Source organism: Pantherophis guttatus, chromosome 3, assembly GCF_059756535.1.
Source record: "Pantherophis guttatus breed Tessera chromosome 3, ASM5975653v1, whole genome shotgun sequence".
Taxonomy (NCBI): domain Eukaryota; kingdom Metazoa; phylum Chordata; class Lepidosauria; order Squamata; family Colubridae; genus Pantherophis; species Pantherophis guttatus.
The window spans coordinates 121,710,144-121,736,079 of NC_142065.1; the positions used below are offsets into that span (position 1 = coordinate 121,710,144).

The window sequence follows — 25,936 nt, forward strand, 5'->3', positions numbered from 1 at the left end:
TGAATATTTATTTTATAATTACTAAACAGAGTTTGGAATTCATTTTAATAGAATATTTAATCCACAAATGCTCTTTACTGCTTGCTGCCTTTTTTTCCTAATTTAATATTTCAATTCAGATATTTCTGGTTATGAGGATTTTTAAAAGAAATAAGATATCCAAATAATACATATAATTAAAACCAAATGCTTATAATGTTTCAGTTACAAAGTATAAGTCAAACCTGCTCACAAAACCAGAACAAGACAAAACTAAATTGATTTGATATAATTAAAATGTAACACCATAAACTTTGGTGGAATCAGGTGCTTTAAATTCTGAATTGGTTGCAAGTAGGAAATTAAAGAGTAAAGACAGCTGCATATGTATCATTATCTCTAGAAATATATATATCCATGTACAGTAAAAGCTCTTTTGCTTACCTTTTGAAATAGTTAATGCTGGAGACCATTGCGACCGTAGAATGTCAAGACAAATACTGCCATTACTGTTAATATTTGGATGATAAATTCTTGTCGTAAATGCAACCTGTTAAAAATAAATTATTTCTTTGGTTTATAATACCTAGCATAAGAGGTATCAAAAATGTTGGGATCTAAAAAGTTCCTTACCTTAGGCGGTTTAAAGGGGTAATCTGTTGGAAAGTGAATTGTCAAGAAGAACACCCCACCCTGATAGGGACTGTCATTCTGCAAAGATAAAGCTATTAGAAGACGATTTAAGATATTTGCCTCTATCATAATTAAAATTGGAGGGCTACTTACTGGTCCCATTATTGTTGCTTGCCAGTGGAACACTAGAAGAAAAAAGAAAGTGAAAGCTTGACTAAGACACTTAAGACTAAAGTTCCTCTTTAAAATCTCAGCCATTTTAAGCCATAATATGGCTTAATGGCAAAGTAATATGCTAATATTCTGATTACATTTAGTGGTTTCTAGATTATGAACAATTTCATGTATGGTCTATTTATATCATATCTTGTAAGTTGGGCTGCTACTTCTAGGAGCAAACAGAAATAGAAGCTAGGAAAGTGCCTTTCCCCGGGCAAGTTCTGAAAAGAAGTCATAGTCCATGCCTTTTGCAACATTTCTAAAGAAACCAGAGACAGAGCCATCTGTTATTTACTACTTAGATCTAACTTAGAAGAGATGCCTGTGAGTGCTATCAGGCTAGCATATTCCAGAACACTGATTTGTTACTAAACTGCGTTGTGATTTAGCATGATCTTAGCACTGTCTCCCTGCTACCATCAATAAGTTCTGCTGACCTGGTAATTAGTACACAAATAACTGGACAAATGCAGATCCCAGGCATCCAAACTGCTCACAATTTCAATTTAAAATCTGGCTTATGCCTATTGTATGAGTTTGGTGTCTCTATTAATATAATAAATGTGAGAAACTAATAAACCAAACTTAGTTTGGGCAATTTGCATCTTCCTATATGCCAAACTACCATTGAAATGGCAATTAGAAGTTAATTTGATTAGTAGCATACAGTATATGAATTTTATTCAGTGCTTGTCACTTCACATTGCTGTTTCTGAAAGACAGAGATGGTTTATATTTGGTATATGAAACAGTAACTCCTTAAGAAGTACTTTTATACTATCACTCAAACAGATTTAAGACAATAAACATATCCAAACATCTCCAGTTACTAAATTTACTATACATTTATAATTCAGGTAGTTCTCACTTACCAACTACTCATTCAGTGACTGTTTAAAGTTGCAAAGGTGCTGAACAAGTGGTGCTTATGTCCAGTCCTTGAAGTTCCAGCACCCTTGCAGTCACATGATCATGATTTAGGAGCCCATCAACCAGCTGGCAGTAGGCCACACTCATGTGATCACAATTTGTGATCTTCTCTGCCACCTTCCCACAAACAAAGTCAATGGGAAAGCTGGCAGGGAAAGTTGCAAGTCACTCCGTTAAATCCCCATTCCTCCCTGAGCTTTAAAGCACATGCACACAATTCATGTGCTGTCTTGCAGCCAGCCGCCCAGGGCCTCACCCGCCACCCCGTGCAGCATCCCCATGCTCCTTACCCGAGATTCCTGCCACTTCCTGCATGTTTTGGGATTATGACAGCAACCAGGATTGCCTAGATTGCTGTCACTAAGTGATGCAGTTACATGATGTCATGCTTTACTACTACATCACTCAGTGACAGCATACAATTGCCATTGTAACCCAAGGACTACCTGTACAAAATTAGTTTAATGAATATTAAATTTTAATTTTAAGATGTAAGGTTGTGATTGCTCAAGATCAAAATTAAGGATTCTTCTATAAGTCTTTTAAGAACAGAAATCCATTCAATCTATTTTACCTGTTTTAGGAAAAGTGGAAGTAGGTTGTTTCAATGCAATTCATTAACCAGATGTTTTGGTTCCGAGTTGATTGAACCAGCAATGCGTGATGGTATGTGCTCTGATGGTATATGTTACTCTGATGGCACTCACTGGCTTAGAATGCTTTGTATTTAAAATAGAAGACTAATATGAATACATTTAGGATTCTTCTTATTGCCCAAAAGAATCCTAATCTGAGGCCTTTTCCTTTTTTACAGATACTTACTATCATCTCCAACAGGCCCTGCTGAACACTGTGCTGGAGGATCACGTGCCAGATCATTCAGCTCCTAAAAACCAGTCACATTAGATTAAAATACAGTCATTTTATCTCATAGTGAAGTGTTCACTATAGCATTATTTTATTATTAAATTTTATTCAACATAAATTAAAGGAAATGCATAACATAATTAATAAAACAATCTTCAAAGGATTACCTGTATATAAATTCTTATTACCCTCCTCCATCACTCCCTGCTTAAAAATACAATAGACACCCCAATTTTGAAGAAGCAACTCAAATGATCCCATAATGTATTAAATAATTTGCTCCAGTTTGAACATCAGCACTTTATATTTGTACATTTGTTTTTTTAACCCATCTTTTCCCCAAATAACTCAAGGAAACATTCATTATTCTCCATTCTCACCCCCCATCCTCACAAAATATTTGCAATGGCCCTAGCAAAACTGTTCTCAAAGCTGATGTTCATTTGATAAATATAAATCTGCTCCAACTTGGACTCTGACTAAGCAAGGTAGCCAATGGTGCCCGGGACACAGTCTGATGATATAATCTGGGATAAGTTTAAACCAATGGCTCATGAGGAAATGGACAGAGTTCTCTGGGCTGTCAACTTGGCACTTGTTTATTGGATCTGGGCCCGTCTTTTGTTATAGAAGTGGTTAGAGAGTGACCTGCAGTTGGGTCTATGCTATGGTGTCAGCTTCTTTGCAGGAGGGCAGTTTTGGCCAGAAAGGACTTTACACAGCTTCATCTCACAGTTGCAACCTCTTCTACATTGTGAGGCCTTTCAGACAGTCATTCATGCTTTGATCACCGTAACTGTATCGTGCTTTACATAGGGCTGTCCTTGAATCTTCAACTGGTCTGGAATGCAACAACACAGGCAGTGATGAGCATGCCTCAGTAAATTTCTGAACTGCATGAGTTGCACTGGTTGCCAGTTTGCTTCTGGATGCAATTCAAGGTGCTGGTCATTATCTAAAAAACCCTACATAGCATAGGACCATGACAGCATCAGAGTGCTATCTTCCATAATATTTGCTAGGCTGATGTGACCCAGTAGGGTTGGTACACTCCAGGTACCTTCAATTAAACAATGCCATTTATAGAGACCCAAGAAACATGCCTTCTCTGCTAAAACAGTTGCTCTCTAGAAAGAGATTCCACCAGAGATATGGATGGCTCCAACCAGCTAGTAGTTCAGAGAGACTTGAAGACCTGACTCTTCTCCCAGGCCTTTGGCAAGAATGACTGAAACCCTCTTCCGGGAAATCTGGATTTGTTTGGTTCTTGCCCAGATTGTGCCATCTTCTGTTCTTTATCATTGGCTTATTTTATTTTGCATGTTTTATTTGTGAATTGCTCAGAGTTGATAGGCATCGGACAGAGTAAACATTTAATAAATGAAATTGGATCTTCCCAATCCTAGTTCTTACTATTATACCATGCTGACTGGTCAGCCAACAAATAATCTAGCTGAGTCTCTATTCCTAATAAAATGCTGATATCTATCTGATATCATCTATCTATTTTCCAAAAGATTCTTCTCTAAATAAATGTAGCAATACATGCTTTCTATACAATAGATTACCATTTCTGCTACAGGTAGTTGGTCCTCAACCTATGACCAGTCACTTAGCATCCAAAGTTATGACAAATCCCCCCCCCCCGGGCTACTTATGAGCTAGTTTGTTCCAGCCATTGCTGCACCCTTGCAGTAATTTGTCCTTTTGACCGACTGCAGGGATGCTGCAATGGGCCTCCCATCCTAACCCGCAGGATCCCCGCAAGACTTGGAACTGCTTCCCCCCCTTCTGTCAAGCAAAGTCAATGGAGAAGTCAGATTCAATTAACAACCGGGTTATTAACTTATCAGGTGCAGTAATTCACTTAACAATTGAGGCAAGAAAGGTTGTAAAATGGGGCACATTTTACTTACCTCATTTAACAAATGTCTCACTTAACAACAGTAACTTGGGGCTCAATTGGGTTTGAGTCAAGGACTACCTGTACTTGTAACTACTCAACCATTTGAATTTCCATTACATAAACCGAATTGAATTTGTATTTTCAGTTGACATTTAAAAAGAGTCACAAACTTTCTTTGAAGTTTTAACACAGGCATGCAAAAGTGCAGCCGTGGGTCTCATGCAATGCACAGAATTTATTTGCAACCAAACCGCAAAATTCAATCTATTATCTTTCATATTCTGGATTTTAAAGGACAAAAAGATGACAATAGGTTTGCAGAGACTAACAGCACACTTTCATGCCTAACCCCCCACCCCTATCTCTTCCAGAATTGAGCCAAATGTGGGACCTATTTTTGGACTGCAACCTTTCACAGTGCCACACAGTCATGCAAAACTACTCATATTTAATGTCTGGAGTTATTTTATATTATGAAAATGACAGCTGAATATAGTAGAGAAATATAGTTCCTACTTTCAGTTATGAAATTTAGCCTTAACACAAAAGTTATAAACCGACATATATCACATGCCACAGAAATGCATAATATTCTCTTGATTTTTTTAAAAACTGCAACTTTTGAACATCTTTTCTACAAATGTTCAACATTTGTTTCCTCCATATACAAGTAAGTTAACCACAGAATGTTAAGAAAAAGTAGTTTGGTCAATGCAGTGGTTAACGTTTCTCTTATGCAAGATAAAGAATGATCAGTTTTTGAAGAAATCCTGAAACTTTAAAATCTAAACAATTTTGTTGTACGAGTTCTTGACTTACGACTGTAAGGGAGCCTGGAATTTCCATTGTATGTCATGATAGTCACATATTGAAACACTCAAGAATGACCCAATTTTATGATTTTTTGGCAGTCGTAGAGCAAACACAATGGTCATAAAGAGAAGATTCTTGCTATCTCCCCTGCTGACTTCCTCATTGACTTTGCTTATGGGAAGCTAGCAGAGAAGGTCACAAGTGGCCATCATGTGACTGCAGGATATAAGACAGATGCAAAGCCCATACATCGCAATCACATGACTGCAGAAATGCTGGCCAAAAGGTTATAACTGAATGGTCACTAAATGGTTGTAAATCAAGGACTACCTGTAGCAGAATTAGCAGTAATAATTATTAATATCAAGAATGTCTTTTTGTTTGGGGCAAAATCCAAACAAGAAGAAATTTAAGACATACTTGTACACTTCCAGACAGAACATTTTAATCTATGCTGTTCCAATTGAAAACATCTTGTGAAATTCCAGTTCTAATTCAACCTGTTTATCAAGCATGACAAAAAAGGAAGGTTTTTTCCTTAAAATATTTTTGGCATAATTGCCTTTTTGGAGTGGGGAATACAAGTAATCCTTATTAAACAACCACAATTGGGTCCAGGAATTTGATATATTAAGTGAAACAGTTGCAACTGTGCTTATGTTCTTACTTCAGTTTTTCTTTGTTTTATAGACCTGCAAAGGCTAGTGAAGCTAACGCTGGTGGAACTAAGCTTAGTGTTGGCGAGTAAAAGCAAACCCAGCAGTAGCCTTAGCTCTACCATGTGTCACTGAGGTTGTGGTTGCACTAAGAAAAAGATGGCCACTTCTGGGATTGCACTATGTTGCCCAACAGCAGAGCTGCCTCTCCTCCTCCCCTACCCCAAACTCTTGAATTCTGGAGATCTTCGAAAGATAAGTGAGCAATTGGTGATTGCCGGGGGGGGGGGGGCTGCAACGGTCGTAACTCTGAAACCAGTTCATGGTTTTGGACAGTCTTTTATAACTTTGAACAGATGCTAAGCATGCAGTTTTAAGCAAAGGACTACCTGTACAAAGTCTATGAAATCTTCAACTACATATCAACGCATTACTCTTTTGCTCTTTTCTCAGCAAAAAAAAATCATAGAAAGTTTGAGCACACAATGTATGTGAAAGCACAATAAAAATATGCCTCGTGAATGGCTAGACTAAGACAAGCCATTACAAAAATACATTACAGGTAGTTCTTGACTTAGCAACCATTTTTAATGACTATTTGACATTTACACTGACACTGAAAAAAGTGGCTTATGACTGTTGTGGCATCCCCAAGACCAAGTGATCCAAATTCGGAAACTTGGCAACTGGCTCATATGTATGACGGTTGCAGTGCCCTGGGGTCACCTTTTGCGAACTTCTGACAAGCAAAGTGAAGCCAGATTCACTTAACGATCCTATTACTAATATAAGCCACAGCTTAACAACTGTGGCAAGAAAGGTCATAAAATGGGAGAAAACTCATTTAACAACTGTCTTGCTTGGCAAAAGAAATTTTGGGCTCAATTGTTGTCAAAAGTCAAGGACTATGTGAACAAAAACTCTGTTCTCCTTGGGAAGGCAGGATGAGAATTAAGATAAAAAAATTCATCTTCTCCAGAAACAGGAAGTGTGTTTGATAAATCCTTCTTTAAAAGTGAGATAGGAACAATCATCTTGTCCAAGTTATTCCCTTCCACTGAAAGAGCTTCTAATTAGAAGAATCTGTCACTTAGCGAGAGTTTTTTATTCTTGGTTCAAAAATATTATAATAGACTTTCTATTTGTTTCTATAGAATGACAAAACTGGTCAGCCACTGATTTACAGGTGGCATGAATCATATGAACACCTATCAGTGAAAATATTCCTTCAAGGTATCATGCACAGAATTATAGCACCAAATAACTAGGAGACCTTGCTTATGGAAAGATCTAAGCACTATTTCTGGCTTGTCTCTGAATAAGACAAAAAGAAATACAGAAAGTACAGCATAAAATGGAAGGCGGCTGCTAACTTTTTATATTGCTGCAAGCTTCTAGACAAAGAATGAAATTTAAATCAACTCATTGTTAAGAATTTCTATTTTTTAAAATAACTACAACGGAATGAAACAATTCATAATTATGCATGCACCCCAAGGTCATACTTCAATCCCATGGGACAATTTACCTGGAGAAACTGGTAAAGTATTGTATTTTATTTTTTTGTTGCTAAGAGCACCAAACAGAATGCAATGCTCACATTTGTATCCTTTGACTTTGATACCAGTGGAGCTAAAAAATAATTATTAAAATAATGTTCTCATAAAAATGGGGATCATTTGTATAATTGCAGAGAATTCTGTGTTATCTCCTTTTTTGCTATGGGTGGTCTATAGGAACAGAGGTGTGAGTGGAACATTTATCTTATGACTTCCAAAAGGCTTTAGATCAGCTCTTGGAGATTCTGACATCAGTTTTAACAACTGAAAACATTCTGTATTTTTAAGAAATAGAAGGACAAACATGCAGCTGGACATTTAACTCCAAAGCCAGAAATGCTACACCACACTGTATCTGATTACAAACTATTATTAAAAAGTCTAATTTGCAGTGATGCAAATTAATGTGTCACGTTGTAGCATTCAAGCCAACTAACAAGTTCACTGAACTGCTAATGCTCCGCTTAACCCTTTAGGTGCTGTTCTGCACATCTGGAGGGTGCCAGGGTTAAGGAAGCTCATCTAGACCTGGAATTCTGGATGTTCTTCACAGTGATGTGGATTTTCCAAAGATCTGCCACTCTCTTAAGTAAGCATAATTTAGCAAGTTCTGAGTATTTTGTAAACAAAATTGTGAATATATTAATTTTTAAGTGCTTTATAAATTATAGCATTTCTTTTTACAATCTAGAGTAGCAGCACTGAAATATGTAATAATTTTAGCACACCTGACGAGCTGTTTTTGAACAGATAACTTCTAAAAGATATCATTACCTCATATTTATTATTTCTGGTAGGTGGGTATTGTAATATTTTCTACTGAGGAATACTCCAGATTTGGAATGTTCCCTCTCTGAACTTTTCATACATTTCTAGATAATGTCCACTGGAAGAAAACTGAGGAATCTTAATGAAGCAGCACAAGTGCCATTTTGGTAGCAGAAATAGAGAAAAAACACCAGAATTACAACTGGTTAAAAAAAAAATCTCCCATAAGTACTCTATATGTACAATCTAAAGCTTATTCTAGGAGAAATGTGTACAGCACTAATTAGTCCCAGTCGGCCCATGGAACTAATGAGAAATGAAACAGTGGTTAAATTTCCCCTGCATACCCCAAAACCTCACACCTTGATCCTGGAAGAACAGCAAAACAATGGAATACCTTTGACTGTAAATTTATATATATAGTACATTTATATATATATAGTACATTTATATATACAGTATATATATACACACACACATATATATACATACAATATGTGTGTGTGTGTGTGTGTGTGTGTGTGTGTGTGTGTATGTGTGTGTATATATATATATATGTGTGTGTGTGTTTTCTGAGATTTTCGCGGGTGTTTGTATGTAGGTCTTTGGTTATTCGGGTTTTCTCCCGCGTAAAATTGGAGGTTTCTTGGCAACGTTTCGATGAAGTCTCATTCGTCATCTTCAGGCTGGTGTCTTCGGCTTCGTGCTTCTAGGAGCAATGTGTGTGATAGCAGCTGGCGGTGCATGGGATTTCATATACTCCAATGGATTCCAAAGAAATAAGATTACCAACCTAATCCAAAAAGAAACCCCCACTAAAATCCAAGACAGAACAAGAAAACGGCAAAGCCCTCCTCCCATACATAAAAGGCACCACAGACAGAATCAGCAAGATCCTCCACAAACACAACATCAAGACAGCATTCTGCACAAACCGAAAAATATCCACCATCCTAAGAAACCCCAAAGACAAAACTGAGTTAGAAAATCAAGGAGTATATGAAATCCCATGCACCACCTGCCCGACCGCATACATCGGACAAACCAACAGAAGAATAAGTGCACGCATTGAAGAACACAAGAACTCAGTCAAAAAAGAGGAACCAACTTCTTCCCTGGTCCAACACCTCAAAGCCACAGGACATGATATTGACTTTAAAAAGACCAGAATTATCGCCAAAACCGAACACTTTAACAACAGAATGATCAGAGAAGCCATCGAGATAGAAAAACGCCCACACAGCATGAATAAACGAGATGATACCTCCCGCCTACCAGCCATTTGGAAACCCGCCCTTATTGACAAACGAGTCCCTAACACAAAGAATGACACCAGACCCACACTCACAAGAGCCACACAGGATGTAACCACCACACATCCACGCAGAAAGCAGACTCAAACCCACACTGAGGATGAGGCACGACCGTGGACCAGAAGCCAGACCACAGCTGCATCATTAGCCCCTTTAAACCCCTCCCCAATTCATACATGAAGCAGACTGACACCCACCATGAAGAGGTAGCACGGCCACGAACACGAAGCCAAACAACAGCAACACAGCTCACCAGCTCAAATCCCTCTGCTACTCAGACTAACCTGAGCACAACCAAGCCCCCATCTAAACAGAACACACACCCATCCAATCACAACACAGCCAACCCCCCATCCAATCAGAGCACAGCCAAACCCCCAACCAATCAGAACACACCTCCACCCAATCGGAACACAGCCAAGCTCCCACCCAATCAGTTCACACCCCCACCGGCAGTTAAAAGGAAGAAACAGCTGCGATCACACACATTGCTCCTAGAAGCACGAAGCCGAAGACACCAGCCTGAAGATGACGAATGAGACTTCGTCGAAACGTTGCCAAGAAACCTCCAATTTTACGCGGGAGAAAACCCGAATAACCAAAGACCGACCGACCTACCTACCTACCTACCTACCTACATATATATATACATATACATATATATATATATATATATATATATATATATATATATATATATATATATATATACATACATACATACATACATACACACACACAGTACATTTATATATACAGTATATATATATATATATATATAGAGAGAGAGAGAGAGAGAGAGAGAGAGAGTACATTTACACACACACACACTCACTTCTATTCCTTTCACATGGTACACATTTTGCTGTAAGAAACTATGTGTCTATGTAAATAATTAGCATGGACTCATTTTCTAAGTTTAAATCACAAAGAATTTTAATGGTTTTTGAACAATGTGTGTACTATTTCACCGCTATGTAATTGATTAGATATTTATTTATATCACCCTCTTCATCCAGAATAAAACAAGATAGACACCCCAAGAAATACACTAGACCAGGACAGGGCAAGCTTTGGTAGTTGGGGACTGCCATTTTATTTACATACGGCTGCAGTACACAGAATGATGAAGCTATGTCACAAACAAGGTGATGAGACCAGGATTTCCAAATGTGATGGTTTGTTTTCATTTTAGGGGTGTGTTAAGCCTAAAAATGAAGCTGTCACCACCTCCCACTAAAACCAGCAGGAAATCACATCTGGGTTTCTAAAAATTTGGCAGTACAATTTAATGAGGCTTGAGTTGCCCACCCCTCTAGACATAGAACATGGTAGTGCTTTGGCATAGAAGATATAATTATAAAGTATAAGAAGTGTAAACACAAAGGGAAAAACTGAAGTAATGGTTGTATTTATATTTGGCTCTTCCTTCAAAAACAGTGTAGAATACAATCACAAAAATAATATCTGAAATCCCTCATAGATGTATTTAGAAAACAGTCCCTCAAACTGAGAGCTACATGTTTCAAAAATAACTGCCTGGAATTAAGAGAAAGGATATTAACCCAGACAAAACAGTGCTTGACCATAAGGTGGAACTTGTCTTAACTGGTTTGTAACATCAATCAGTTTTTATTTCTGAATGACATAAACATCATTGAAGAGGTGAGAATTTTCAACCTCCTCGTACCAGCTGTAACATAATAAAGCTTCTATATATTAATTCACATTTAAAATAAGGTCTGGACATGATTTTTATCAATTTACAAAAAAAGCACAATAGCATGCATAATTTGGGATATGCTGTTCTGAAACAGAACACCAAACATTTACAGGAGGATTAGTCTGCTTTGGAGGAGGAGTACTTTTACATAGAAATGAGAGCATCTACCTTAGAGAATCAGAAATCATCAATTACATTGGTGCAGCAACCTTTGGAAGTGGCTGAATGAGTGAATCACTGTGTCTTGCGCTGTACATGATTACCTCTGACTGCTCAGGTTCTTGGCCATTTGAAGCACATCAGAATATTCCCTTTGCTGCTATTTCTATTATTTCCTCTCTTCTGTTTTCATTGTCCTATTGCTTTTAAGGCTTACCTATGTACTAGAAATTATTTGACGCTTACATCAAATTGCTATAAAGAAGAAGGTAAGAGAGTGTTTCCTGTGTGTTATACTTCTATCAATTTTGGAATTTAAAATAAAAGTGCCATGGCTTTTTACTCTGCTTGCATACACTATTTTTTAACAATGTCTAATGATTTGTATTTTGATTATAATTGTCAAAATATTTTAGCTTTTTAAAAAAAACTTGATGCAAGCAATGCTATGTTTTTTATCATAGAAGTGTGGAAAGTGTATTTTCTAAGCACAGAATACTGCATTTCAATCAACACGTTTCTTGTATCAATTATATTTGCAGTATACATATGTGAATACATGTGCAATACGGGGTAATCTTTTCAACATGATAAAAAGCTGTGACTTCTACTAGCTATATATACTGCTATACTATACTAGAAATGCAAAAGCCAAAAAAAAAAAATAATACACTAGTTTGTTTCTGGCACCCTACTATGCCTGAAAACAATTAAACTGGAAATTCAAAAAAATATTAAGTATTATTTCAGAATAGATGATACAAATTAAACCTCAAATGACTTTAAGACCTGAGATTCAAAGATAGTAACACTGTAACATTAACATTGCTACTCCATACAATTAAGATACTATATACACAATCTGTAATTTATCTGGGGGAAAAGCTCCCTATTTTAAAGGATACAAAATATCTTGAAATATTTAGTGCGAGAATTATTCAACCATATTAGACCTGGAACATGGTGACAAATGCTATGCACTAATCAATCAGACTTTTCTTAGTTTTCATATGCCTCACATTCCTTCATTTACTATACCAAATAAAAAATGAAAAACTGAAGATTTCAAAATACAGAAATGCTACCAAAGCATGAATTAACATGAGAAAACATTGACGAACTTGCTCCATTCACATTCTGAATGCCATGAAGCTGAAAATAAAACTTCAGAATAAGCAGCTATGGACTTGCATATATAAATTCTGATTAGCAATATATTTATTCAGTATTTTCCACGTTACTGTTGACAAGGAGGATGTAAATTAATTTTTAAAGGAGTAACTAATCTACTTATTACATGATATCCGGACTTACAGCCATACAAATTTCATTCTTCTCCCTTAAATGTATTATACAAAATATAAATTTCTTCCATGTTGTATCTAAAATGCCCTTAAATCAAGATAAACCTAAAACAGAATAGTTTTATTTCCAATTTTTCAATTATAAAGTCCGTATCTTAAAATCAAGCAATCTCAGTTCTATTTCTCACAATGTGTATAAACATATAATTTTAGATAAAACTTTCCTTATGACAATGTTCAGATTGTCTAGGCATCTATAGGGGGAAATGATTGACCGGAGTACTCTTGCAACTGCAGTCTATCAATTATCTTCTAACATCATTTCAATATGTATTTCTCATTTTTCAAGCAGAAATAGAATATGCTACGTATATTAATCCCTCAATGGAAGGAATTATATGTGCTCTCTCTTTAAAAGTATCCAAACTTTTCATACCAGGCAGAAGTTCCTCCCTATTTCTTCCAAACATCACAGCAAAATAACTAAATAAATTTTGAAGCAGAGAGATCAATATGCTGCTGAGTGACACTGTTACCAAATTATCAGCCAATCCAATTGGATACTTGCACTTATGCAAATTTGGGATAAGCACCTTTAGCGCAATGCCTTGGCTTCTGCTCTGAGGACACTTGCTTTTTTCTTTTGCCCAGCTTCACTTGGCTTAAGTGCCATCAAGTTGGTGGCACTGGATAGATATCTGGATAGATCCCCTCCTGGATGATCCATCTTCAACTTGGCTTTTTAATTTGAACTTTTTCTGAACTCACTTATCTAAATTGATTATAAGCAGGGGAAAATTAGTATTCTGTGCACTTTTAACAACAGAATTAATCCAATTAACAGACTTGAATAGTAAATAAATAAGGAAAATCTTAAGTTTTCTTGTTGGATACTAAAGACGAATAAGCAGTGTCCACTGATTCACTATTACAGCACTTTCCTATGAGCCATTATATAATATTGAGATAGTTTGTCAACATAAACAGAAAGGAAAAAGATATTTAAGATAACTTTTTTTTTTCAAAAAGAACAGAAGCAAAAAATGGTTACATCTCTAAGAAAATCAAATCAATGAACTGGGCAACACTGTTTAAAGCAGGAGGGGAAAGTGAAGGAATAAATAAAAACAATACTGGTTTTGATGTTACAGTACTGCCTGATCAACCAGATTTTCTTCCAAAAGGAAACAGATGTTTCAGTGGCCTCAAGTAGTAGTGAACTTCCATTAATTTAGCATCTATGGAAGACAATCTATCTCAAGCATGGTACTTTCAGAAAATTCCTGGCTTAACCTACTGATCATTTTCTTCTGTTCAAAGGACAGGGGAAAGAATAAGACTTGACACTAATCAGTAAGACTTAGATGAAGAACCAGAAAATATTGGGATTATTGGAAAGTGGAATGTAGAGTGTGTTGCCCGTTTGCAGATATTTTGGCCTGTTTTCTAATGAAATGAAAACTTTGTCTCTTCTGATTTTTTAAAAATAATTGCATTTTGGTACACCTTCCAATTTTTGTGCTTGTGTTTTTTGTGGGATATTCATAAAGGTTCTATGAGACATTGAAGAACAGCTGCAGCTTTTCAGAATATTATCTATTTCTGTTTGTGGCCAAGCAGAATTATGACTTCTACAATGTTTTATGAAGGAAAAATGTAATTTAGAAGTCAGATTCCCATCAATCATTTGGTTGGGAAGGAGCATGTATGAAAATTGATGCCAAGGAGAATGAAGAATCTGGGAATGAGGGAGAAGCAAAAAGAGGAAAGGTTAGTATAAAGTCTTATATTTTTAAGCTGTTGTCTTATGTTGAATTAACAATAGAATTGGGCAGAGTACAAAAACAAAGAGCCAGGAATGCAAATTTATAAACAATGTTAAGCAATGATTTTTAAAAATCAGAAAGGAAATCTGATTTTTTTTTATCATTGCTTACCATTTTTTATAAATGTCCATTCCTGGCTTTTTGTTTGTTTTAATACTCTGCCCAATTCTATGGTTAATTTTATTCTGCTATGTTGGAAATATTCTTTCCTGATAAATAACCATGATTTCTGTGTAAAATGGGCTGAGACATTCAATCACACTGACACAAAAATCCTGATTTAGTATTGTGAGGAAATAAGGTCACAAATCAGAAAATTCTGATTTGGAAATATCCTAAAAATCCTACCAAATTCAACAAAGAACTGCTATATATCTAATATTTTTTAAATAAAATCAAAATACAGTTGACTGTTCTCCCTTACATAAAGGTTTATTCTTAAATTCAATATTTCAAGAATGGCACAGAACTAACAAATCAATAACTAATGTGTGATTGCTCTTTAGCAGTTAAGTAAGCCAATTATATGCACTAAATGAAATCCAAATGCACATAAAAAGCCTTGCCTAATTCAGCAACCTTTCATAGATCAATATATCAGCCTTTCTAATTTAATCTCTTTAAATACATATGTTAGCTCAAAGCTAGAAAAACAAAGTTTGTAACAGAGAAATAAAAGAACAAAATAGTATTTTAGTTTCTTATTAATTAATGGTTTTAGGTTTTATAACCAGACAACTAAAATATTCAGAATATTTAAACACCCAAAAATATCAATCAAGTTCCATTTTCATAAATTTTAAAGTTACGTTCTCAAATGCAACAAAATATTGTTTAAAAAGCCAATGACACACATTACTATAAAAAAATAACATCACCAATATCACTGCAAGATCACCTGAGAGCCTTTATTCCCAGCCATAGCAACCTTAAAGCAAAACTATTTTCCAAAGCAAGAGCTTTCAATAGAGGTAGCATTTTCACCTATTGCTTATTCTAGAATCGTGATTCCTATGAGCACTGTTTTGTAAGCATGCATTAAACCAACTAGTTATATTATCTGGTGGTTATTACTCCCAGTGCTACAAATAAGTCTAAACCAAGAGCCTAGAACTTTTAACTGATTCCAATTACATCCTGATGTATCAACATTATCATGTTTGGGGAAAAAATCACTTGGCAAGTTAGAACAGTGATATCACCAAAATATTCTTCTTGCAACTATAGCAACTAGTTTCTATACTTACTTCTTTTGCAGCAAACTCCACTGAGTTCAGTAGAATTCACTCTTAGAATTGCTTTCCAGGATACTCTTGCTTAGTATTTTGACATCAAATAAACTTTTGATGCAGCAAGACACACAATCGCAGTAATGGAAATAGAGAGGCAAAAAGTTGTAAGCATGAAAGCAATAGTGGGAGCAACAACTATTCACATTATTTAAGAGGGCATATCCCTTGGGTAGTGAGGGAGGCTGAAGCAGATCTCAGGGTCAGCACACTTACTGGCTACAGCGCTTTCCCTTTGTTCATGCAAGGCAACGGAACGGTCCCCTCCCTCGATCGACACCAAGCAAGACGAAGGTACCGTAGATCGTCCAAAATAACTTCTTAAGAAGGGATGCCTAAACGCGCACCTGTGGCTACCGGCAAGCCACCAATTGTGAACCCAACTGCTTCGAAATGTATTGGACGGATGACTTTCGAAACGGTGCTCGAACCCTGCTTCGGTGACGAAAGCAAGAACTTTTTGCAAACCTCCTAGAAAAGCCCTTCCAAGTTGGCCTGGTGCGCCTCTTGCAAAACCTCGCAAAATGCTAGTCTAGCCCGGGGTGGGGGGTGGGGGGTGTGACTGCGTTCTTGTCCGGAGACCGACGGTAAGGCGGCTGACCGAGGGGGGAAAAAGACCTCGCTTGCAACAAAAGGTCGCCTTCCTTCCCGCGGCGGATGCCACGAAGGTATCAACCCAGCTGGGCTAGCAACGAGCCCGAGGAAATGCTTTCGGGCTTGGAGTTGGCCCCCCGCCCCACGGGCGAGAGAGCCGCCCAGGCCATAAAGGAGCGCGAGCCGGGCGGCCAGAGGCCCAGAGGTTCTCGCGCGGAGCGTTGCCTTCCAGCCCTGCCGGAGATGCCCGAGTGCCCCAGGCCAAGCCGGACCGAGCTTACGTAAAGCGGCGGCACCGAGGATCGTCGCCAGCAAGAGCATCGCCGGCACGATCGGGGCCTCCAGCCCGGCCCCTCGGCGCGGCCTACAAGGGCGGGAGAAAACCATGCCCTAAGCTGGCCCTCGCACCGAAGGGGCTTCCGGGTTGGCCTTCTGCCGAAGGACTCTCACCTTGTGGATTCTCTTCAGCGCCATCGCGGCGGAGCCTGTTGAGAGAGGCAAGCAGGAAGAAGGAAAGGAAGGAGGGGGACTATTTTCCGGCGGCGGAGGGAGCGCAGAAGCTTTTCGGCGGAAGCGGGAGGACAGATGTGGGTGCCGGCCTGGGGGAAGCCCGGTGTTCTCTATTGCCTTCTTTCCCGTCGCCCCCACCTCTTTGCTCGCCTGCCGCCCTTTCACTGCCTTCCCTCTCCTGCTCGCTTCTCACCGTCGCTCTTCCCCCTTTCTCTCCCCCAGCACGCTCGGGCTCTTTCACTGAGTGACTGCCTCACAGAGCAGGGACTGCTCCTCCCGCATCACTCCCCGCGCGAAGTTCTTTATGACGCGAGAGGTTAATAGGATTCCTCCGCTAGACGGAGTCGAGCGACAAAAGTCACGCATGCGCTTTTGACTGTTGTTCGGCTTTGGGGTGCGCGGAGGAGCGTCGTGGTTTTTCACCGGTCGGGAAGCGGGTTATACGCCGCGCGCCCGGGAACAGGCGGTCCTACGCGCCACGAGCCGCTTTGGCCGCGGACAAATAATTATCCTGAAAAGAGGAAGAGGGAAGGCGGGCGGAAGGATACTCTTTCCTAGGAGGAGCAAAGCGAGAACCCGAGAATTTTACCGCGAGATTGTGGAAATAACAGGAACTGTGGCTGGTTGGAGCGAAAGACCTCGGGGGCGAGGAGGGGCGGCTGCCTGGAATTTGCTCCTCCTTCGTGGTTTGCACGAAATAACCCCTAGGCTCGCTTGGCACCACTGTTACTTAGGAAAGAAAAGGAAGCAGTAGATCTTCCCCAAGTATTACTACTGCTATTGTAATACATGCACAATCAAAACACAAGTGTTTTTCTTCGGGTTTGGTTCTGCGCCTTGGGTGTACATGAAATACGCCCCTTGGATAAAGAATCCAAGGATCATAGTGCACGTTCTTCTGCACTCGTTTGAAAACCCAAAATGCTGTTTGGATTTCAAAATGCATAATTATATATTAGATGAATTTACAACAAAGCTTTGTTGAGCTTTGTTGTTTTCTTGCAGACATTTCATTGCCAAACTAGGTAACATAATCATGTTTTATGATTATGCATGAACACTCTCTGATTTTACAAGATGGGCAGAAGCTAGAAGTAAGCAACCTGACAAATAGCCAACCCTTATACTCTAGAAGATTTTGTAGGTGATAGCCAGCACCTTGAATTGTACCTGGAAACCTACTGGTCAACAGAAAAAAAATAACAGGAAAGGTGTCATGGCATACCCTTCAACTGTGGATTTGCCAACTTGTGCATCAGCTCTATTTCCAAATGATCTTCAAGAGCAGCCCCATGTACAACACATTGCTGTATAAATAATCTTCAATTCACAACAATTTGTCTTGTTTGCATTGGAAGTTTGCTTTACAACTGCCACAATTTCCAAAAATTCATAAAATTAGGTTAATCAAATGGATGACCTGATATACAACTATCATGATTTACGACTAAGGGGCAGGCTTCATTACAGTTGTAAGTTGAGGTCTACCTGTATAAGGATTGGGGAGATGATTTTGAAAAAATAACCAAGCTATAAAAGTGAAACATGCAAACGTATGTGTGAGTTCTATGTCGATTGTTTTATAACATATTCCAGTTCTATTATTGTTGATACTAAATATTCTCTGTTTTACTACTATTATTGGATTACAGAGTTGTAAAAAGGGAGTTTATGCTATGTTGTATATTACTTCTACTTCTATGCCATATTATACTATTTCTATTATTAGTATACTATTGGTATTATTAGTATACTATTGCTACTAGTATTACTTTTATTACTAGTATTCAACAGTGTTTTACTATTATAGACCCTGGTCTGTCTTTCAATTTTTTTTATCTGATTTATTCATTTTTTTCCTTTTGTTTATTAATTGGCAGCATATAAAGCTCTGGCACTTTCCTAATATTGTATGTAGTTTTGCTGTGCTATGTCCCTTCTTTTTCCTCTGGACCAGTCAGTCTCTGTGAAGAAAAAACTCCTTTTATTTGACTGCTTTTTACATTGGTTGCTGCTGCAGAGCTTCAAAATACCACACGTCTCATCCCCATCTGTTTCAAGGTTTCACCTCTTATAAACAGTTTTGCTGTGCTAACACCAAAAGGCTTGGATGGAGGGGGGGGACACAGCACAGATGCCTGCAATTGTTCACCAATACCCTGCTCTTCCACAGAGGGTTTCTAAACTTATGTAGGAAAAGCTGGATGCATGGGTACAAGATTGGCAGCACCTGGTTCAACTATAGTAATTGTGAGAAGGATCTGCACATCCAGATAAATCACGGATTAAGCATAACCTGATGTCAGCTCTTCAAGGTAGTCCAGGCAAGAAACCAAAACCATAAATACCAATGCTGTGTTTATTATAAGCTGTTAAAAGCTGGATCTAGCCCAATAACTCAAAGACAGACTCCAATTCTTTTCTGTAGCTTTATTATAGATTTGATGGTACTGGAGGTCACTGACCTTGTACCTTTCTCTTTCAGGTATATATCTGGAGTACCCTGTGGACCACGTGGTTGGACCTTTTATACCCAGGAGGAGGGGCAAAGAGGTAAGGAGTGGTTACAGGGGTTATGGGATATGTGGTCAGTTAACCCTTGCAGGTCCGGGTGATCAGGGAGATGTAGTAGTTAGGCATTTACCATGACAAAATCCCCTCTAAATGCCTAACTGGGTACCTGGGGGAGTGATTGTATACATACAGAGAATACACAGGCACAGGCACGAATTACAAGTAAACACGCATTTTAGACATGAGGTACGCATGCTGTTTATGTGGTAGGGGTTTAGTGAGAATATCTGCTGTTTGCTCCTCTGTGTCACAGTGTACTGCCTTAATGAAACCTATCTCTGAAAACTGCCTGACGTGTTTGTATTTAATGTCAATGTGCCTAGACCGCTGACCTATGGCATCGGCCTTTGAGATCTCTATCGCTGCTTTGTTGTCTTCGTGGATAACTATGGGATATGAGGGTTCAGCCCAGATGTTGCAGAGCAGGTCATCGAACCATACTAAATTGTTTGCAGCCTTTGATAGGCAAACAAATTCTGCTTCCGTAGTTGATGTAGCCACCAGTTTTTGTTTTCCAGTGTACCAATGGATGGGGCAATCGTTGAGTAGTAGCACATAGCCGGAGGTGCTCTTTCTGCACTCTATGTCCCCAGCCCAGTCAGCGTCAGCATAGCAGGTTAGCTTTGGTTTCTCGGATGTTTCTGGCTCTAGGCAGAGTAGGGCATCCGCACTGAATTTTAAGTATCTAAGTAGTCCTTTGATTGCGTTCCAGTGTGTTACCGTGGGTTTGCTTACATGCCTGGACAGCAGATTGACGGCTAAGGTGATGTCGGGCCTGGTCCAGTTGGATATATACAGCAGTGACCCTATCGTTGATCTATACAACTTATTGTCTGTGAAAGGTTCAGATTCCTCGTACATAGTCTTCAGGAACTCAGGTTGCATGGGGGTCTTGCTGGGTTTTGCTTCGGACATGTTGCATTTGGACAGCAGCTCGATGATTTTTTCTCTCTGGGAGAGGCGGAAACCCTTGTTGGTTTTTATCACTTGGACCCCTAGGTATCTATCGATTTTTCCAAGTGACTTTAGGGAGAAGTGGCTACCCAGCTCAGTGGCGAACTTGTCACATCTGTCCTTGTGCTTGCTGATGTACAAGATGTCGTCCACGTAAACAAGCACACCTTCGAATGTGTTATTTTCTCTCTTCGTGAAGAAGCATTTGTCGGCTGAGGTGGCCTCGAAGCCCATGGATCTAAGTGCCTTGGCTAGGCAGTCATACCACCTTTTGTCTGACTGCTTGAGCCCGTACTGGCTTTTGTTCAGCAGCCAGGTTTGGTTATCGCCCTCGTTGTACCCAGGCGGTGCTTTAACGTATATCTCTTTATCCAACTCGGCGTGCAGGTACACTGTTTGTACGTCGAATTGGAAAACCTCCAAGCCCAGGATGGTGGCCACCACCAGGGCGCTTTTGACGCTCTCCGCCCTGACGGTTGGCGAGTAGGTGTGTGTATAGTCTTCGGGGTATCTTTGGGCGAAACCCTGCGCGACTAGTCTTGCCTTGTATAGGACCTTGTTGTCCTCTAAAGTCTTAACCCTGAACACCCATTTGGTTCCTATTGGTTTTTTGTCCTCTGGAATTTGGGCAGGTGAGTATACCTGGAGGTTCCTTAGGCTCTTCATCTCCTTCTCCATGGCAGACATCCATTTTTCTTTCTCTTTCTGGGGGAGCCCGAGGATGTCCTCATATGAGCTGGGCGTGAAATGGGTGTTATGGATGGCCATAATGTAGTCCTCTAGTTTCTTTGGTAGCTTGTTTCTGGTTTCTCTGATTGGCCTGCAGGGGGTTGGCTCGGTTTCCTGCATGTTGTCTGCCTCTTTGTCTGTCAGGTCATCTATCTTCAGGAAAGGATGCCCTTCTTTCCACTCTTTGATGCTTGCCTTGCGATGGTTGGCTTCGTGCCCTGCGACCTCTCTGACCCCCCTTTCCCCTTGGCCATGCTCGAATGTGACCCTATTGGTTGGAATGTCGTTGGAGTGTACCCTCGACCAGTTTGCATTTTCGTGGAAACTGGCTGATCTGGAAACCACAAAACGGTTATTGTTGTCGACAAATCTGTAGCCCTTTGTGCCCGGTTCGTAACCCACGAATCTTAGTCTTTTTGATAATTTCTCCCCTTTCTTTCTTAATTGTCTGGGGATGTGGACATCGCCTGGGGCGCCGAATATGTGTAAGTGTGCGATGTTGGGTTTTCTGTTGTATAGCATCTCGTATGGTGTCTTATTGATAGAGCTTGACCACAGTCTATTCAGGGTGTAATTAGCGTAGTGTAGTGCCTCTGACCAAAAATGCTGCCCCATCCCAGCATCCTCCAGGGCGCATCTCATCATGGTTTGCAATACCCTGTTCTTTCTCTCTGAGACTCCATTTTGAAAGGGGGAGAAAGGTGAAGAGGTGTAATGCGCTATGCCCTGTTCCCTCAGCCACCTTGTGAATTCTTTGGCCATGAATTCTGAGCCCCTGTCTGTCATTATCTGCCTTATTCTCATGTTATGTTGCATATCTACTCTTCTGTGGAATTCTTTAAACCTTTGGAACACTTCGTTTTTGTGTCTGAGGGAGTAGACATACCCGTATCTGGTGTAGTCATCCACAATTGTGAGGAAGAATCGCTTCCTATGCCCTACAGAGGGTTTCATTGGCCCTACCAAGTCCATATGCACCAATTGGAAGGGGTATTCCGTGGTTCGTTTGGATCCCCTGGGGGTGGCCTTAACCTTGATCTTAGAACGCTTACAGACCGAACACTCCAAGTAGTTTTCACAGTTCTTTACTTTGAGACCCTCGGTACATTCCGTCATTTTCTTTACAATGGGGAAGTTTATGTGTCCCAGCCTCCTGTGGAAGAGGTGGGCGCAGTTATCATGCTATGGCTTGCCGATAGATACAGACTTGTTTGCCTTCTCATGGCCACATCCTGCCTCTTGCTGCACCCCCTTTATTTCTGGATACTTATCTACTTTGTGGTTCGTGTTGGTATCCATGCCTTCTTCCTCCCTTGCGTTGGGTGTGAAGTAGGGAAGTCCCTCGTGTATGGTTACCTTTCCTATCTCTTTCCCTTGCTTGATCAAGTGTGCCTTTCCATCTTTTTTTTTTTTTAATTTGATTTATATGCCGCCCTTCTCCGAAGACTCAGGGCGGCTTACAATGTGCTCAGCAATAGCCTTCATCCTTTTGTATATTTATACAAAGTCAGCTTATTGCCCCCACAAACTGGGTCCTCATTTCACCTACCTTAGAAAGGATGGAAGGCTGAGTCAACCTTGAGCCTTGGCGAGATTCGAACCCTGCAGTAATTGCAGGCAGCTGGTCTTAATAAGCTTAATAACAGGGTGCCTTAAACCCCTGTACTACCAAGGCTCTTTAAATTTTATCTCTATGTTTGTGTCCCGTGTCAGCTTTGTGATGGCTAGCACGTTGTGGGATATCTCTGGTACGTACAGTACCCCTTTTAAATCCCCTATCTGTGTGATGTGTACGTTTCCTTTCCCCACTACTTTGACCTTGCTTTGGTTTGCCACCTTTATTTCTGAGTCTACTTCTGTGAGTGAGTCTAGCAGCTCTGGGTTACAAGTAGTGTGACTTGTGGCCCCTGAGTCCAGAAGCCATGTGTTTCTCTCTATCTTATGTTTGTCATTTGGGTCATCGTGCCTGATCCCGTACATGGAGCCAGAGTTACTGTCCCTGGAGTGGTCTCTGCGCTCGAGGTGTTACCTGGGGTTGGGTGACCACCCTCGCCCCCTTTGCTTTGGGTACTTGCGTTCAGGTGACCCCCCCCCCCTCTACTGTCATGCTGTCCCCTGTCCCTATGGTTCTTGGGGCAATCTCTCTTTAAGTGGTTCCTTGACCCACAAGAATAACATTCTGAGGTATCCCTGGCCTTATCCTGGAAATCCACCCTCTTCGTGGGTCTAGGATCCCTTTTGGATAGTTGGCGTTTCCTCCTCAGAGTGTCCTCTGCAACGAGCTGACTGGTCAGTGCGCCTAGTGTTAGGTATTGCAAGCTGAGGCTATTTAGTTGGGTTATGAAGCTGTCTCAACTGCTATCAAGAGAGTTTATGATTATGCTTATCATGCTCTCTTCAGTGATGATTTCCCCCCTCTGCATGAGCTCTGCCCTTGCAGCATTCATCTTTAAAATGTGCTCACTCATGGGGACCCCTGCCTTGTGCTTGGTGGAGTGGAACTCCCTAGATAGTCTAGTGGTAGTGGCTCTGCTCTGGCTATAAAACAGGTTACATAGTTTTTGCATAACATCATAAACAGTTAGATTGTCCTCAATGGATGGATACATAGCAGATGGAATGGAGGTTAACATGATACAAAATGCCCTGTGATGAATGCAGTCAATTTCCAGTGACCAGGGCTTTTGGGGAAGTCTGTTAGCTAGGAACAGTGCATTCTCTCTCATGAGAGCAACCCTTAATTGTTGACTCCATTCTATAATGGAGTGGTGGCGGTTGATACCCCTAAGCTTATGGTTATGGGGGATTTCAACCTGCCGTCCGTGGGTGAGACGTCAGAGATGGCTCGGGAGTTCATGGCTTCCATGACAGCTATGGACCTGACCCAGTTAATTCATGGCCCTACCCACACAGGGGGAAACACGCTGGATCTGGTTTTTGTCTCTGGACAGTGGTTGAGGGATCTTGATATAGGGGATATAGTTACTGAACCCTTGTCATGGTCAGATCACTCTCTCCTTCGTCTCGACTTTCAAACCGCTGCACCCCGCCGCAGGGAGGCGGAGCCGGTCAGATGGTTCCGCCCCAGGCGCCTGATGGAACCTGACAGATTCCAGACGGAGCTTGGGCCATTTCCTGAGGTTCTGGCACACGCCTCGACTGGAGACCTGGTGGCCGCCTGGGATAGGGCGGCTGCTGGTGCTCTGGATCGGGTCGTGCCTTTGCGGCCTCTGACCCAGCGCCAATCTCAATTGGCTCCTTGGTTTACCGAGGAGCTGAGGGAGTTGAAGCGCCGGAAAAGACGCCTAGAGAGTAGTTGGAGGGCCAGTCTTCTTGAATCTGACCGGACACTAGTAAGATCCCACATTAGGAATTACTTAGTGGCAATAAAAGCAGCGAAATGTAGTTATTTTGCTGCTCTTATTGCGTCATCAGATAATCGCCCGGCCGCCCTCTTTAGGGTGACCCGCTCCCTGCTCCACCAGGAAGCGCGGGAGGACCCCTTGGAGGGTAGAGCCGAGGATTTTGTTCAGTATCTGTATGACAAAATCACTCAGATTCGGGAAGATTTGGACTCCGACTGGGTAGTCTCAGGGGGAAAGACAGGGGCAGGTCTTGAGAATACCCAGGAGGAGGGGCAAAGAGGTAAGGAGTGGTTACAGGGGTTATGGGATATGTGGTCAGTTAACCCTTGCAGGTCCGGGTGATCAGGGAGATGTAGTAGTTAGGCATTTACGATGACATAAGCTTATAGTAACAGAATCTTACAAGTCTGCAAGCGCTTCCTTTCCTCCCTGCCTTTACTTTCCAGAGAACTAGGTAGGATCCCTTCTGAGATCCTTATTCTACCCCATTTAGGACTTGGATTTTGTTTACCAGGCCATTGCATAGACTGCATCTCTGCCTTCTGAGGTTATTCTCGCAGCCCATTTCACCCACCAATTTGCTGCAGCTACCAAAAGAGCCAATGGATTGTTTCAATAAAAAGATACATCAGGTTCACAGGACAGGATAATTTTACACTGCAATGGACCTGGAACACTTGTGTCCTAGTTTGGCCACCACAATTAAAGAAGGGAACTAAAAAGCATGCAAAGAAGAAAAATGAAGATTTTGAGAGGTTTGTGGCTAAATATTATGAAGAATGTTAAGAAACTGAATTAAAGAGGAGAAAACAAAGGAGAGCTGTGACAATAGTGTTGCAATACTTGACAGGTTGTGAGGGGAAGTATTTATTCTCCATGGTGTCTAAAGGTAGGTCTAGAACTAATAACTGGAAGTTTTACAGAGAGAGAAGAAGGAATTCCCAGATTGTGAGAGTTGCTAAGCAGTGGAACATCCTGCTTCCTTGGATTTGTTGGTGCTCCATCACTGCAGGTCTTTAAACAGAGCCACCTTCCTTGGATGGTGTAAGGAGTCTTTCTTTGGGTGGAATATTGGATTAAAAGACCTGTAAAGTCTTTTCTAACCCCATAAACTCTGGAACAATTCAATGTGTGATGTGCATCAAATTTCATAATGAAGTTCAGTGGGATATTGTGCTGATAAATCGTGCATGGAATGCTTTTTCCAGATATATATTAAATATAGCATTATTAAGGATAATTATTGAACTTAGATGAAAGGGCCTA

At 40.4% G+C, this 25,936-nt stretch overlaps 1 protein-coding gene and 1 long non-coding RNA gene across 4 annotated transcripts in view; one reads left to right on the plus strand and one right to left on the minus strand.

The window, feature by feature from the left end:
- The window catches only part of UBE2D2 (ubiquitin conjugating enzyme E2 D2), a 30,584-nt gene extending 12,930 nt beyond the window's left edge, over window positions 1-17,654 (minus strand). Inside the window, exons 1-6 of one of the 3 annotated variants that reach the window (XM_087891267.1) lie at window positions 16,161-17,604; window positions 15,903-15,995; window positions 2,584-2,647; window positions 766-797; window positions 613-690; window positions 424-529 (exon numbers count right to left, since the gene is read on the minus strand). In XM_087891267.1, the coding sequence (XP_087747393.1) occupies window positions 424-529; window positions 613-690; window positions 766-797; window position 2,584 (217 nt within the window). In that variant the 5' untranslated portion in view covers window positions 2,585-2,647; window positions 15,903-15,995; window positions 16,161-17,604. Of the gene's footprint in view, window positions 1-423; window positions 530-612; window positions 691-765; window positions 798-2,583; window positions 2,648-15,902; window positions 15,996-16,160 lie in introns of all 3 variants that reach the window. The other 2 variants (XM_034411714.3, XM_034411715.3) reach the window with 2 other exon arrangements.
- A 1,579-nt stretch (window positions 17,655-19,233) lies between these two features.
- LOC148114809 (uncharacterized) lies at window positions 19,234-25,484 on the plus strand. Its single transcript, XR_015733571.1, has 3 exons — window positions 19,234-19,363; window positions 19,534-19,601; window positions 25,164-25,484. It is a non-coding gene; the product is annotated as an uncharacterized LOC148114809 (long non-coding RNA).
- Window positions 25,485-25,936: the final 452 nt, after the last annotated feature.